The sequence below is a fragment of the Chionomys nivalis genome, chromosome 16 (assembly GCF_950005125.1).
Source record: "Chionomys nivalis chromosome 16, mChiNiv1.1, whole genome shotgun sequence".
Taxonomy (NCBI): domain Eukaryota; kingdom Metazoa; phylum Chordata; class Mammalia; order Rodentia; family Cricetidae; genus Chionomys; species Chionomys nivalis.
Genome location: NC_080101.1, coordinates 27,616,415 through 27,633,029, shown reverse-complemented (window position 1 = coordinate 27,633,029; position 16,615 = coordinate 27,616,415). Strand labels below are relative to the sequence as shown.

At 50.7% G+C, this 16,615-nt stretch overlaps 1 protein-coding gene across 6 annotated transcripts; it reads left to right on the top strand.

Annotated features, from left to right (window-relative positions):
- The first annotated feature begins 4,852 nt into the window (after positions 1–4,852).
- On the top strand, positions 4,853–14,728 carry Dnajb5 (DnaJ heat shock protein family (Hsp40) member B5). Of its 6 annotated transcripts, none has more exons than XM_057790541.1 (5): positions 4,875–4,965; positions 5,764–5,905; positions 8,025–8,269; positions 11,150–11,751; positions 11,909–14,728. In XM_057790541.1, exons 2-5 carry the CDS (start codon positions 5,838–5,840, stop codon positions 12,140–12,142), a joined length of 1,149 nt encoding a protein of 382 aa, XP_057646524.1. In that variant the 5' UTR covers positions 4,875–4,965; positions 5,764–5,837; the 3' UTR covers positions 12,143–14,728. The 6 variants fall into 6 exon arrangements, with proteins under 6 accessions (XP_057646528.1, XP_057646524.1, XP_057646525.1 ...); XM_057790542.1 differs by having other exon boundaries at positions 4,880–4,965; positions 5,761–5,905; XM_057790545.1 differs by lacking the exon at positions 5,764–5,905 and having other exon boundaries at positions 4,853–4,965.
- Positions 14,729–16,615: the final 1,887 nt, after the last annotated feature.

Here is a 16,615-nt window from a genome sequence, read left to right as displayed (position 1 = left end):
GTGTCATCTTCCACCCTCCTGCGGTCTCAGGCATAGATAGCTCTAGGTACCGCCCGTGGTCTCTGTCCACAGTGCTGAAGTCACAGCCAGCTAGAGACTGTCGGTCCTTTGTTCTCACCCCTCTTCAAGTAAACATCAAATGTAGAGATTTCCAGGCTCAAAGATTGCCCTCAAATTCAGAAAGTATCATACAAATGTTTTTATTTTAACTTATTTCAAGTTTTTTTTTTCAAAATCATAATAGACCAGAGATGAATCAGCAGCTCAGGGGCAAAAAAAGTGCTTGTGGTTTTAACTTGGTATGAGTGATCTATATGAGTTAGCTACCAAAAAAGGAAAAGCAAAATGAATGCCACCTAAGGCTGCATGGAAAGAAGTCTAGCTAGTCAGGGAGGGGAGGCAAGCCATCCTTTTTTTCTTTTCTTTTTTTTTATTTTTTATTTTATTTTCAAGACAGGGTTTCTTCGTAGCTTTTGGAGCCTGTCCTGGAACTAGGTCTTGTACAGATCAGGTTGGCCTCGAACTCACAGAGATCTGCCTCCCTCTGCCTCCCGAGTGCTGGGATTAAAGGTGCGCACCACCACTGCCCGGCTGAGACAAGCCATCTTGTTCAAGCCTTGTTTATATCCAGCACTTCTGGAATAAGCACAGACTGAAAGCCTTGAATGGCTGGAATCAAACATGGCAGATGAAAATTTCATGAAGACCTGAATCCTGGAAGAGGGTGGGCATGAGTGGTGCAGATGGCTGGGATTTGGCAATGGGATTTATAAACCTGGAGGAGTCTCAAGGACAGAGCCTAGCTGAGAGGGGAACGAAGGACAACTAACCACCAGGAGAGGCAGTGAAGCCATCAAAACATTCGACAAAGGTGCTGAGTTTGAGAGTGATACCTGGCAAGGTACTGAGTCCTCTTGACACCTGAGGAGCCAGTCCACATTAAGCACCTTCCCAGCCCTTATCCAAGCTGATCTGAAGATAGGTACGTAAGTTCAAGCAGTCACATGACTTTAAAGTTTAGGTATCAAAAACCTAGAACTTCCTTAGTTCACTAGTGGGCTCCTGGAAGCTTGCCTTGAGACTCTTATGCTACACGCCCTCTGCTGGCCATCCCTAGAACTGCCACTTCGTCCTAAAGTGAGAAATTAAATCTTTCAAACCCCAAAGGTACTGATCACTTTCGGCCTCGAAGCTCAAGGAGATGCCAGCGAGTACCAGGGAGTTAAATCGCTGGTCAGTGCTCAGTCAGTGAAAAATACAAGAATGACAATGACAATAAGTTCATGTGTCTAGCATTAAAATTAGGGCTTAACTATGTCTAGGAAATAAGCTAAGGCTGAGGCTGGAGTCAAAGGATTGCTTTGGCCAAGATTATAGCTAGAGGCAGTGTCTCAAGCAGGTGCCAAAGTTGGGACTCAATGTGGGACCAAGTCTATGTTCATACGTCAGCATGAAGCATGTATCAGATGAGATGCTAAGAGTTTGACCATGGGAAGGAGTCAGTCTGCATTCAAAGCAGCATTCGTATGGCCAGGTGAAACATCACATGATGAGCAGCCAGTCACTGGAGAGCCCAGACATAGATGTGACCCAGGGGACCAGTAGGGAAGACGAGAAACAGAAGAAAGCAACCTCTAGTTTCTCTAAGGAGTTGCTGGCTTTAAGCATGGCGATGGGGTAGACTGAGGATCCCCTTTCTCCTCAGATGTTGCAGTCCCAGCTTCATACTGTAGGCTCCTCACACACCACACTGCCACACATGAATCATAGGTTCAATTTGGGGAAAGGGGCAGCCCAAGAGCCAGTGCTGTCGCTGCATAGAGCTGGCAGTTGTGGGGGTAGTCTTTCTTGCCTCCAGGATTCTGTTTCTACTAGCAACAGGGCCTGGCATCCTCCCACACCCATATCTTAGCAACTATGGGAGCCCCTGGCAACTGTTGCCATGGTGACAAGACAGGGAACTAGGAACAGGCCGAGGTGTGGGGGGAAGCACTTCCTCTGGAGGATTTGGGATGTGCAAGATAGGGGGCTCCTCCTCCCATACACAGTCTGGGAGGGGACATGAGCTCCTGCTCAAACACCTCCTCACTGACACCCACCCCCACCCCCTGCCCACAGGTTCCGGTTCCCTCAGGGTGAGGAAATGAGGGACACCTAGGGTTATGACGTCTCCGTGAGCGGGGAGGACAAGCGGGGGTGTTTGGAGCCAACATGATCACAGATGGGTACATACACTGGCAGAAATGGTGTCAGTAGCCACATACTTCCCTCCTCTTCACTATGTAACCACTTGCCTGTACAGCCATTCATTTAATCATACATGTGTGCTGTCATGAAAATCACATACTGATAACAAGTAAAGAATTGGGCATACTACACACAAAGATAATTGTGCAGATACACCCTTACAATGGAATTATGATTATAACAGTAAATAACTCCCAATCAGACACACTCACACTCTCACAACACACAGATAGCCTTGAACACACAGTAAGAGTTAATTTGAATATTAATCACATGCCAAGCTCAGAACGAAAACCATTATTACATGTGTCACCTTAATTAACCCTTGAAAAAGCCCTGTGAGCTTCCATTGTTGCTTGGCCAAGTTGCCAAGAACAAATGAGGCGCAAAAGGGGCGAGTGGTCTCCCAAGGTCAACAGGCTCACCGACTTCAGCGCTCGGGTTCTTACAGTCCACGCTGCACTGTGCACTCTGCTCAGACGCCCTGGATAGTGGGTCAGAAGGCACGGTGATGATACAGACAGTGGAGTTTGGGTCTTACTCCTAAGGACACAAACCTAGAGTCCCTGAAGTTTAGCAGGGGCAGAGCCAGGTGATGCAACTCAGCCTCTGTACTGACATGGACAAGGCTGGGAGCAGCAAGAGGCTCGATTTAGAAAGAAACAGCTGCAGGCTGTTGGAGTCCCTAAGTCAGGAGAAAGAATAGTGAGGAGGCAGTACCACTCCCAGGCCCCTCTTCCCACGTTGCCCATTTCCATGCCACACTACTTCATCCCCTCATCGCTGCCTAATCCCTTCCTCCTCACTCCTTCCCCTCTGGTCTCTCTGTCCCATTTTGTTGCTCCTACAATCTCCGCCCCGGCCTACTTCACCTTCCTCTCACCCCTCACTTCCTCTTTGCCTCCCACCCTATCTTCCTCTGGCCCCTTTCCAGTTCCCATCCCACCTCCTTCAGCCAGATACCTGCTTGTTCCCAAACTGACCGCGCCACCTCCCATCCTTCATCACTCCTCTACCCCGCTTCCTCTTCCCACCCTCATTCCTTTGCTTACTCAAATTCCTTTACACTCAACAGTCCCAGGTGGCACAACGGGAAGAGACAGGTAGTTCAGAATATGTAGACCTTGCCTCCAAATCCCCAGACCCCTCTCCTGCTCTAACCTGTGGCCTAGATAGTCCAAGCCTCAGTTTACAGTTCTATCCAGCTTGCATGGCCTCCTAGGTATCTAAATCTGTCTCTTGAAACTGGCAAAGAATGAGAGACGAGAGCATTTTCTCAGGCCTTTTCTTTGTCACTAAATCTCCCAAGAACCCTTCCCCCTCTTCACCCCCAGATTACCCCCTCCCACCCCCACTCCCTCCAGCACAGATGGGCCTGGGAGACAGTAACGTGGGCGCCAAGCTCGGTGTCTGCTGGAGCGGCGGCTTCCGCTGGCGACCGCCTCCGCAGCCCCGCCTGCTCTGAGTATCGGGGACACTGGGGCTGAGATTTAATGATTTACTGGGGGGGTTGGGGGAGGAGAGGTGACAGTGTATGAGGGAGTTAAGAAAGGGGACCATGAGAAGCTGAGGTAAAGGGTTAAAGGGAAAGTCATGAGCAGACCACAGAAATAGGGAGATAAATTAAGAATAAAACAAAAGAAAAAAAGTAAGGAAGATACATAAAAAGACAGAATGTTGGGGTGAAGGAAGGACGGGTATCATGGGGGCAAGAAAAAGAAGTTAAAAGACAAAGATGAAAGGTTGATTATAAGGGGCTCTGTGGATTCCGAGTAGCTGAGAAGTGACAGCTCCTAAGAGAGTCAACAGCCAGCAAGAAAGGTCTACACGGAAGACGGAAGGCAGCTGGACAGAGAATCATGAAGGTGTCACTCCTGGAGTTACCAGTTACTATAGTGTGCAGAGAGGAGGTAGCAAGGGCACACAGACTCTCAGGTCTGTCCTGGTCTGTTTCGTGCTACCGTTAAGCCATGTCAGGTCAACCTCAGAACAAGACAAAGTAAGGCTAAACCAGGCCAGGTCGGGTTGGCTCACAATTTGCTAAATGGTAAGAAGAGAGGCTACACCTCCCCCAGTGCACTATTCCCGCTCTCTATCCTTCGACTCTCCTAAATGAAGAAAGGAAAGAAAGACTGGTGTCACCGCCAAGTGGAGAGCGCAGTTTTCCTATTAGGTGGTCTTTGAGGCTGAACTCATTCCAGAAGGTTCTCCCTGGACTCAAGCAGTTGCCAGCACGGCTCACCTCATACTGGAGACTGGACTAATATAGTTGCCCGGCTGGCTTGCGTCGAAGTCACAGGGACGAGCCAATAAAATCAAAGGGCGCCTGGAGTTGACGCCCTCTGTCCTTTTCACCAATGACACGACGAGATGGAAAAGAGGTGTGGTTGATTGATCCCGGAGGGCACCAATCACACCCACACCAATCACTGCCCGGAATGTGTGCGCGTGTGGCCGGGTGACAGGGGCGGAGAAGGGGTGGCTATCACCCGGACGCTCGTTGAGAGATGTCCAATCATAGCAGAGTTTGAGCTGAGTGACGGGCAGACAGTACAATGGGAAGCCCGGAGGCGGAGCCGTGGGGGCGGGCTCCCGGTCCCGCTGTCTGCGGCCGGCGGGCAGGCGACTCCTGTCCCGAGTGGAGGCGGCGGAGCCGGAGCCGGGGGAGGGGGCAGCGGCTGATAGAAGGACCGCGGCGGCGCCCGCAGCTCCCCACCGGTGAGGGCGCTGAGCGAGGACTCGGGGGTCCCGGGAGTGGGGAGTCGAGAAGACAGGTCCGGAGCCGGAGGGGGGACCGGGGACACCGAGGGTCCATAGCCTCCTCTGCCATAGGGGTGTGGGGCCTGGAAGCTTGGGGTCTGCCAGGTGCTGGGTGTCTGCGACGAGGGTCGGGCTGGGTCGGGTCGGATTGGGTTGCGCCGGGCAGAGGCGTTTCTGAGCAGGCCAGCCAGCCAGCTGGGGTGACATCACCGACCCCCTCCCCCGCGCGAACCCCCTTCCTTCCTCTCCCCGCCGCGCCTTTTGTCCGGGCCAGGCTCGGCTCAGCCCCGCCCCTCCCCGCCCATCTGCGGAGGAGGAGACTCCCCGTCAGTGACTTCATTGAGTAGATTCTTGGAGATTGGGCTTAGGTCCTCCCCAGAGAGGCGAGAGGAACTCACTGCCTCTCAGGCCCTCACTATCACACCTGTCACAGGTACACACGCTGCCACTCAACAAGCACATATTGTCACTTCCAGCCTCACTGTCACACAGCCATACAGCCACTCACATTCAGCCAGACACTGCTGTACCTGAGAGCAGGTGGCCGCTGGACCCTCTCCCTCCACTACGCACCTGGGGATCAGGTCCAGCTCCTGCGGCACGAGACAGGCCTTGCTGGGCAAGGGCCTCTGAGAATCTGAGGAGGTGGCTGCCAGAGCTACAGCGTCCCAAGCAGGCTCCGGTGGAGCGATCAGAGGTGAGGGGCTTGGCTGGGCATGTTTAAGCGCACAGTGCTCTCCTGCCCACCCCCAGCAGCACCCCCACTACAGGCTCGAGGAGCTTTCCGGAGCTTCCCACACTTCTGGGGAGAAGACTTCTTAGCCAGCTTGATGTTTAAAATTCAGCTGGAGCCCTTAAAACTTCGAGCGTGGACGCTGAATGGGTTTGTAAAGTTTCGGTAAGTCCCTCCTGAGAAGGGCACTCATACCCATGCCGAGTCGATTCTCCACATCAGCCATTTCCTGCACTGCCTCCCTCCTTCCTCCCTTGCATCCTCATCTCACCCTGTGACATCCTTTGACCTCACCTGATCGTTCGAATGAACTGTCCCCCATATCATTCGTCTGTCTCAAACTCTTTGTTTCCACACCATCTCCGATATTTCAGTTCCTCCCTTCTCCCTCTCAAGCCATCTGTCACCTGTTTTCCACTTCGGCCATTTCCTTTGTCATCTCTCATGCCCTCTGTCAGTACCCGCTCTTCCCTGTCCTTGACAGTCCCTTTTGCTCTTTATCCTTGTTTGTTTTTTTTTTTTTTCATTTCTAGCTCTACCCCAACATATTCCTCATTCATCAAAGACAGAGCCATGCCATGGGACTCCTTTGTCATTCTGCCACGTGGCTTGCGGGGAGGGAGAGGGAAGGAGGGTGGAAAGGTGGGAAAGGAGGCAAGTCCTGAGAGTTTGCTCTGTGTCTGTGGAGGCAAGAGAATTATGGGTCGAGAATAGCTAGCAGGTGGATGCCAGGGAGGAAGCTGGCAGTGGTGAAGAGGTAATGAAAGGACCACAAAAGGTGGGTGGGCTTGTAGGCTATGCCACTTGCCCCTCTTGCCTAGAACCTGCTGGAGTTTTCTGGCACCCTGTTGCTGTTCTGGGTTTCTTTCAATCCAGGGGTAAAGAAAATGTGGGCTGAGGCAAAGATGGCAGACCACCCCATCTCCCTCTCAGACTGCTAATGCCGCTTCCGAAAATGGCTGCCCTCCCCCAGATGCTCTTTCTTCTCTGCCTCCCCCAACTCCTGTCTCCCCCACAGGCGTGACATGCTGGTGTGGGGAAATGGGGGAGTACCCGCCTCTATGGTGCCTTCTCTCTGTCAGAGTGAGGTGACTCCCAGAGCCATGAGTCAACCTAGCCACCTGCAGCAGGCCCTTTAGGGCCAGGAGCTAAGACCATTCTCCCTGCCTACCTGGAGCCCCCAAGGCTTCACCCCTGACATAGCCCTTAGTCCTTCCTGCCAGGATACCTTGTACACCTCACTACTGTGAAGTAGTAGGGTCAGAAAAACAGGCCTCAGCTGTGGCTGCCAGACATTGCTGGAAAGACTCTGGTTCTCCCTGTTTTGACAAGGGTTGGCTACCCCTCAAAAATGCTAAAGTACAGCATCTGGCCACTCCCTTCATATTGTCCACAAATCCATTGATGAGAGCAGGCTAGAGCAGAAGAGTCAGAGTACGTTGGTGTCCGTGAACCCCACTCAGAAGGGGTTATCGGAGGAGTCAAGTCCTAAACTGTAGGAGCAAGTAGAGGAGGGCTTCAACAAAGGTATTTAGGACAAGGTGGTTGGTGTCCATCTGTCTCCTGGCAGCGAGGCTTAAGAAAGCCTTATCTCTGGTGCTCTTGTTCACTACCATTGGTGCTTAGGCCATGTAGACATGTATTCCAATGTCAGGGCGTAGATGCTGGGAAACAAGGGATAGACAGTGCCCCCCCTTGCTAATGAGGGTGTTAGAAACAGCAGGTCCCAACGGCTGTGAGTCATCCTGTGATCTGAGTTACACGTGAAGCTCAGTATAGTCTGGGAAGAAAGGGCAGAGAGATCTAGGGTCCCCAGTGGCAGAAAAGACTCCAAACTCCCATACCCTGGTTCAACTTGGCCGAAGACTGGAACCTGGTCCCGGTCCTGGGATACTACCCCAGCTGTCCTCAGTCCGGGCACCATGCCTGAGGTGTGGCGTAGGAAGACTACGAAGTTCAGGTGACCTCACTCAGTCCGCTGACCTTCGCCAGCTTCTGTGAGTCTGTCAGTCTACAGAGCCATCTTACTCAGAAGGGCCTCCCAGGGGTGCTCAGGCTGGCCCCAAAAAGTGGACCACAAAGGATCACAGAATCCTAGCATGTCAGAGCTGGAAGGCATCTAGCCCAAGACTTTCATTGTACAGATGGGGAAAGAGAGGCCCAGAGGACAGGCATGACCTATTGAAGGTCATACAGGGAGTCATTTTAAGGATTGCAGGATCATCAGGAGTAGGGCTGGGCTGTAGAGAACAGGGTACCAAAGACTGGACTTGGGTTCTTTCAGAAACAAGGAGCCCAGCACCGGTCCAGTGGCTGTGATGGGAAAAGATTATTACAAGATTCTCGGAATCCCGTCAGGGGCCAATGAGGATGAGATCAAGAAAGCCTATCGGAAGATGGCCTTGAAATACCACCCAGACAAGAACAAAGAACCCAATGCTGAGGAGAAGTTTAAGGAGATTGCTGAGGCCTATGACGTGCTGAGTGACCCTAAGAAACGGAGCCTGTATGACCAGTATGGGGAGGAAGGTAAGAAGGTGGTACAGCGGCCCAAACTTGGACCCCTGGTGAGCCAGCTCTCATAGTATGGTTGAAGGAGGCAAGTTTCCTTAGAGCAGCCCGCTCACTCACTACCTGGTCCCTGCTCGCTCTCCTCCCCATCTATCTCTTCCCCCTCCCTTGTCCCCTTCTAGCCCTAGAGAGGCTGGAGTCTGAGCCAGAGGCCTCCTCCCCCTCTCCTCCTACCTTCTTTCCTTCCCAGCCTTATTAGTCCTGCCTGAAGTCCCCGCTGCTTCATTGGCTGATCTGAAAGGTTGGTGAGAGCCAGCCGTGACTCTCTGAGGACGGTATTTACATTCATCAGCATAAAAGTCTGGCCCTTGAACAGCCAGGGAATTAACCACTAGAGTTCTGAGTGGAAATGGTTGTTGCCACCATCCCCCTACCCCTGGCCACTTCGGGCCAGCAGCACAGATTTGTCTCCCAGAGGAAGTGGCAGGGATCCAGGAGTGGAAGGGGAGATGTTGCTGGCATCTTACCCCATCCCTAGGGCAGCTGGTGGACATGCACAGGGCGGACAGCAGGAAAGGCCCAAATAAAGCCTCTAAGAGCGTGGCTCCTCCCAGCACATCCCACGGGCATGATGTAGCTGCTAATTCTGGTCCTGCCCCTCGGGGCCCGCCTGCCACCCGCCAGCCACAGGCACCTGTCAGGCTATATTAAGAGACATTGTCACAGCTGAGGACTCTCCTTCCTGGGAAGACCTGCCCTTCCTCCTAACGACATGCACCATTCTCTCACACTGTCCTCTTCACCTTCCCCAGCGTGTGCTTAGAATGAGACCGGCTAATGGCATGTACCATGCCTGACTAAAGGCAGGGGCTCAAGAGCATGCTCCTTCCGTCCCCTCTTCATTTTGTGTCTTGTTCTTCCCTGTGCCCTGTCTTCCCAGCCCCCTCTTTTTAGTCTCCATGCTGTGAGCTTATTCCTTTTTTCCCTGATCATTCCTAGACTTGCCAATTCTCAGAGAGATCAGGCACCTGCTTGAATCCCCGGCATTCTCCCAGCTAAGGTGGGAGGATGGGAAGGATGGGAGTGGGAAAGAAGACAGGCAGTGCAGGCGCCATGCCTCACGTGGCCTGTCTCAGAACTGCATTTAATCCTGCACTTAACCTAACCTTTGTTAAGAGAAGGAGCTGGAGAAGCTACTGAGAAACTTCCTCCCCCACCACATACAAGCCCAAGCCCAAGTGAAGGAAACACCCAGACTCGAACCCTAGGCAGAGCCCCTAGGTTCTGGTGTAGATCTCTGTGGCCCAGGGAAGACCTCTGGGTTGGAGGAGGGAGAGACTGCCTTGGAAAGTCAGGTCTATTTCTGTCTACTCTGCCTCTTCCTCACCAGCCAGACAGAACAATTGTGCACGGAGTGTGTGTGCAGCTCTGACTTGGGACAAGTTGTTCTCTTTGAAGTGGGGTGGTGTGGTAGAGTCCCCACAGTGAGAATTACCCACCTCTTGTTCTCAGTCCAGCCTCCTGCTCTCTCAGCAAGCTCTGCCTAGCTTCGTAAACTTGCTTCATAGCTAGCCTTTAACAGAAGAACAGACCCCAAGTCTTAGGTGAGAGGTTCAGAGGCAACAGCCACAAGCCCCTGAATGCCTGCTATTTGCTTGCCCTCTCTAATCAAACCCAAACCCGTCCTCATGGTCCCATGAAATAAGAGCATAACTTAGGCCCAGGTTCCCAAGGCCAATTGAAATTTTAGATAAAAGGCTCAAAGAGGGCTAAGAATATAGTCTAGTGCTAGAGCACAGTACACGAAGCCCTAGGATCCATCCCAGAAGCACTAAATAAATAAATAAATAAGTCTCAATGAGAGGGGCCCCAGCCCTGAATCGGTCTGTGTAAATCCTCTCCCCCATACTTCTCACTACTCCATCACACACCTACCATAAAAATACCATCCAGAAATCCGAGTCCCTTAGACAAGACCCAACTCCAGAGAGAGCATCTGCGGTCGTCCCTTGCATGGTGCCAGCCCACTGTGTGGTGGTTGCTCCACATTAGCTGTGGGATGCAGGGCTGGTGTGGTGTAACTCTGGAGAAGCTGGTACATTGGCGCCTATGTCTGTACAATATGTGAATGACAGTCTCTGAAGCTGTGTGTCATGGGACCAGAGTATGGGAAGAAAGTAATTGAGTTTTTTTCTAGAAAAATCGTTTTCCATTACCATGTCAATGAGCTCCCTTGTTTTTTGAGACCTCTTGCTTTCTTGTTGGAGCAAAAGTTAGGGAAGGAACCAAAGCAGGGTTCCTCCTGGCTTGTGTCCACGCGTCATTTAGGACAGGTCACTTACTAGCCCCTCTGTGTTCAAACCCTGTCTGCTTGTTTCTAGCTCTGTGTGTCTTGGGAAGTAAACAGGGATTTGGGAGTCAGGTATAGTCTGTCATGTGATATGAGGCCAGCTGCCCAAGCTTTTATGAGGCATGTTTGGACTGAGTAAGTGGGAAGGATTACATAACAGAGGCTATCTCCTAAGTCCACTAGTCCTAACTTTTCAACTCACTGGCTAACTAGCTTGATGGAATCTCAAGATGTAGGTTGCCTGGGTTTGTGTTTTGAGACCAGGTCTCACCGCACAACCCAGACTGACCTGAAACTCTCAGTCCCCTACCCAGTCTTTTGAATATTGAGGTTACAGATATGCACCACCATACCCAGATATCTGCTCCTAAATATGTAGTTGAGTGGATATTAATTTTGTCCAACACTTTTTATACTGTTACCCTCTCTGCGGGAGTTAAAGATTGCTTCTTTCTCTAGGTCCATGAACTGGCAGCTTAGCAGGCAGGGGAAAGACTGGGATGGGGCCAGGATGGGCCACACTGCCCCTAATTTCTCCTCCCCTTTAGGCCTCAAGACCGGCGGTGGCACGTCAGGTGGCTCCGGTGGCTCCTTTCACTACACCTTTCATGGGGACCCTCATGCCACCTTTGCTTCCTTCTTTGGTGGCTCCAACCCCTTCGATATCTTCTTTGCCAGCAGCCGCTCCACTCGGCCCTTCAGTGGCTTTGACCCAGATGACATGGATGTGGATGAAGATGAGGACCCATTTGGTGCCTTTGGCCGCTTTGGCTTCAATGGGCTGAGTAGGGGTCCAAGGCGAGCCCCAGAACAGTTGTACCCCCGGCGCAAGGTGCAGGACCCCCCTGTGGTCCATGAGCTTCGGGTGTCCCTGGAGGAGATCTACCATGGCTCCACTAAGCGTATGAAGATCACAAGACGGCGCCTTAACCCTGATGGGCGAACTGTGCGCACTGAGGACAAAATCCTGCACATCGTCATCAAGCGTGGCTGGAAGGAAGGTACCAAGATCACCTTTCCCAAAGAGGGTGATGCCACACCTGACAACATCCCAGCCGACATTGTCTTCGTGCTCAAAGACAAGCCTCATGCACACTTCCGCCGAGATGGCACCAATGTGCTCTACAGTGCGCTGATCAGCCTCAAGGAGGTGGGGCGCGCGCGCGCGTGTGTCTGTCTGTCTGTCTGTCTGTCTGATAGGAAGCATCTCTTTTCTTTCTCACATCCCCCACACCCTGTGTACATCTTCTTCCTTTCTCCCCACTCTCCGCCTCCCTTTGCCTCACTTTCTGCCTTGTTTTCCCCAGGCGCTGTGTGGCTGCACTGTGAACATTCCCACCATTGATGGCCGAGTGATCCCTTTGCCCTGCAATGATGTAATCAAGCCAGGCACCGTGAAGAGACTCCGTGGGGAGGGCCTCCCCTTCCCCAAGGTGCCCACTCAGCGGGGAGACCTTATTGTTGAGTTCAAAGTTCGATTCCCAGACAGATTAACACCACAGACCCGGCAGATCCTTAAGCAGCACCTACCCTGCTCCTAGGCTCTGTCCCAGCCAGTCTGGAGCCTACCACAGCAATACACCCACACTCACCCCATCTCATGGGGACTCGGCTGGATGTCCCCTGGACACTGGCACTTTTCTAAAACGCAAACAAAAAGCCACTGATTTTCAGGAAAACGTTCCTGTCCCCAACCCCTTTCAGAGCTGGGCTGCTTTGGGGGAATGGGAGGGAGGTGGGGGAGAGCTAGCCCAGGCCAGGGGTCAATTTTCTGTCACTAGCTTTGAATCCAGTCCCCACTCCAGGGGCTGGAAAGTGACTTGAGTGCTACTTGAAGATCTAAAGTCCTTGTCCATGCCTGTAAATAGCATGTCCTCCTCCCCCCTCTCAGCCTTGCTAACCCTTTCCTCTCCCTTCCCTTTGGCGTCCTCCTGTTTCTGGAGAAAGAGGACAGAAAGGACCCCCCCCCCTCCAGGTCTGTAGTGTCCAAGACTAACCCACAAGTATTCATGCACACGAAGCACTTGCCTGAAGTGGTCTGTGTCTCTCTGGGAGACAAGAGGAGAGGACATAGGAAGGAGAGGTCGTTACCTGTGAACAAGGCCATTCATTGAGCACGAGACACTTTTTCGTTTGGGGCAGGGAGGTGAACCACCACTCAGGAGCCTCCCCAACAGCTGCTCTGCCCTACACCCACCAAGTTGGAGGGTACGCTTCCCCGCTTCTCTGAGGAGTGTTCAAGGATGGAGAAAAGGGGGGCTGAAGCATTACAGCTAAGAGGTGGGACAGGACCCATCTCCCAGCCACTGGCAGGAAGGAAAGGGCTTTGGGGTCAGGTGGCAGCTACTCCCCACCAAGAGATTCAGGATCATAAGTTCCTCCCCACATCTCTGAACTCAGGGTCTAGCCACCCCAAACTTCCAAACCCCACTTTTGTGATATGTGAAGCTACTTATTTCTTACCTTTCTGGAGGCTGTGTCGGAGATTTCCAGCCCTCTGACCCCCACCTCACTCCCACAGTTGAATAAAGGTCTAATAGTGAAGGAGATGGGAGAAGACTCTTCAGCTGGTCCTGGGGTGGGGTCTTTAGGTTTTCTCACTTTGACAAGCCCCTGAATGTTTTTATAGTAGTTTTTTGTATTTTTTTGTAATGACAGTATTATGAAAAAAATAAAGTATTTTAAAAATATGGCCTCTGAACAGGAGCAGGGCCCCCGGGGTGCAGGCAGGAATGCAGGGGCACTGTCAGCCTCCTTCCAGAGCCCTGATCACTCCCAGAAAAGCCAAACAACCTCAGTCGAAGCCGAAGCTGACCCCTTCTTCCTATAAGCTCTGACTTTTTGGAGTTCCGGAATATATACCCCAAACATCAAAGCTAGAAGCCACTGCCCGGCTGTCTGTGGAGAAGATGCCCTTGGCTGTGAGAAACAGAGCCTGTTCTCTTCAGAAGCTGTGTCCACATGAGAGCTAACAGACTTGTCTGAACGTTCTCTTTGAATTAGAGACATTTTATTCCTTGGAGGGAATGGAGGACTTTCTGACTGACAAGAACAGGCACACTCCCAAAGACAGTTTGGCCACCAAGTGGGTTGGAGAGATGGCTCAGCGGCTAAGAGCACTTCCTGTTCTTACAGAGGAGCCAAGTTCAGTTCCCAGAACACACATCAAGTAGCTCACAGTAGCTCAGGGGAACCTGACAACCCTGGCCTCCTCAGGAACCTGCATTCATTCACATGCACAATTAATTAAAAATAATAAAACTAATTTTTTTTTAAAGTTTGGGTACAAAGAATGTAGCTAGAGCATGCTGGCAGGCCTGGCTGGGGATCTGGGTTCCACGAAGGGCACTAACCAGAGTTGCTACTCCTTGAATCACACCATTTTCTGAGGATGTCTGTCCTGGTGCCTGACTTGCCTGTCCCTGCTATACAACCCTGAATCTCAGAGCCTGATTAATACTACATAAAGGCCACTGCCTTTTCCCCTTGAGTCTGGGTAGGAACGAACCCTGTGGTTACAGGAATGGCTACCTTCAAGTATGCCAGTCACACTGCTAGAGAGAGCCCAGTAGCACAAGGACAGCTGCCTTCTGCTGGGCCTGGCCTCCCACAGGTGGACACTGGGCTTCTTGGGACCTTTCTGACCTTTCTTCATCCTGTGCAGAAACACTGACAAAGGCTCCTGTCCTCCCACTTCCTGTGGGAGGCTCTTCTACTGCTCCCCAAGCCAGGGGTTCTGGATCACAAAGATGTCTGCTATGGGCAGGGTGGACCCACCCTGCATAATTCTACTTCATTCTCTCCTTCATTGGGAATTCTAAAGTGGTCTCACTCACTTGAGGCTAAATATTATCTTCTGTCTTCCCTGAGACCTAAAACTTGAGGATCTGAATGTCCTGGACCAGAATTCTCCTTCCGGCCCTTCTGTGAACACACAGGACCTAAGAAATTGTCCTGTCTTCATATTTTCACTGAACACACTCTTCTGGGACCACGGGACCCTGAGATCCTAGAAAACAGGCTACCTGAGGCAAGATAAGCTTCTGTTGAAATGCACACCACACACACAACTAGAAAGAGGAGAGGAAGGAGAAAGGAAAGGGGGGAATGCAGGGTAGAACTTTATGAAAATAAAGAAACTAGGGAGTGTTTCCTGGGTGGATCTTTATTGGATTTAAGTTTTTAGTGTATGTGAGTGATTGTGTGTGTGTGTGTGTGATTCTGTAGTAACAACTATGGCAATCATTTTTCCATTTTTGTATGACAATAAGATGTCTTTAGACTCGGCTACCCTGATCGTGAATCATCTTAGCCATTGGAGTCACTCATTCACTCAAACATTAGTTTCTGGACACCTCTCAGCTCACTGGATGTCAGGATCTCTGACTGTGACTTGGACCTCACTTCTCCTGAGCCTCTTTGGATTACGAGCGAATTTCCAAATCTCCAATATCCTTCTAAAGAGGAAACTGAAAAGCTGCTGCTCTCTGTGATGTGCTCTCCAGCCCCTCTAGCTTTCTGCTCCTGAGTACTGCCCTCCACAGCTGCAGTCTGTTATAGAGCGCCCTCTCACAACTGGCTCACAGTTGGGTGAGCATATGCCCTCTTCTGGCTTCCTTAAGCCACTGCATGGATTGGTGCACAGTCATACATTCAAGCAAAACATTCATGCATATAAGAAAGTAAAATACACAGTCAAGGCTACACAGAGAAACTGTCTCAAAAAAAAAAAAACCACAAAGAAGGAAAACACAGAAAGAGAGAGACGTTTTTAAGTCAACAAATTGAAACTTTGGAGTTGAAAAATACAATATCTGAAATGAAATTTTTGATAGACATATTAACAGATTAGGAAGACAGACAAAAACCAGTAAACTTAAAGATAAGTCAATGAGTCGGGTGTGGTGGCTCACTCCTTTAACCCCAGCACTTGGGAGGCAAAGGTAGGTGGATCTCTGTGAGTTTGAAAACAGCCTGGTCTACAAAGCGAGTTCCAGGTCAGCTAGTGCTGTTGCATAGAGAAACCCTGACTCAGGGAAAAAAATAGGTCAATGAAATTATTCAATTTGAAGAATAGAGAGAGGGGGCTGAAGAGATGGCTCAGTGGTTAAGAGCACAGGCTGCTCTTCCTGAGGTCCTGAGTTCAATTCCCAGCAACCCCATGATGGCTCGCAACCATCTGTAATGAGATCTGGTGCCCTCTTCTGGTGGTGTGGGAATACATGGAGGCAGAATGTTGTATACATAATAAATAAATAAATAAATAAATAAATAAATAAATAAATGAAAGAATAGAGAGAAAAAAGAATAAAGAAAGGGGGAGAAAACCTTTGACCCGTGAAACACCACCAAGCAAAACATAAATAATAGAAGTTCTAGAAACAGAGGAGAGAAAGTAAGAAATGTGCACAAGTCCTGGGTTAGATTCCCTAGCACTAGAAGGAAGGTAAGAAAAGGAGGAGAAAGAGGAAGATGAAATGGCTGAAAATTCTCCAAATTTGATGCGAGAACTTATTAATATGTATACCCAAAAAGCTCAGTAATGGAGATCATTGGTGAGCACTTGCCTAGCATTTGAAAGGCCTTGTTCAATTCCAGCACAATAAAAGAGTAATCCAGGCGGGTGTGAGGACAATGAAAAGACCCAAAGCTGGACAGACTGCATCCAGCTTCAGTGAGGCTTGGAGCTGATTGTAATCAGAAGTTGTTCAAATCAGAAAGCACATATGATGTAATCCAAGTGTTGGAGGGAAATCCTATACCCAGAAAAACTACCTATCAAAAATGAAGGAGACAGGGAATGGGGGTCACTGCTTTCATCCTCACAATGAAGAAACCACAGCAGGAAGACTAGAGATAGCAAGTCTGACAAAATAACACCTTTGATCCCAGCACTCAGGAGGAAAGGGCAGGTGGATATTTGGATGTTTAAAGCCAGTCTGGTCTATTTAGTGAGTTCCAGGACAGCCAGAGCTACATAGTGAGACTCTGTCTCAAACAAAACCCTGAAGGAG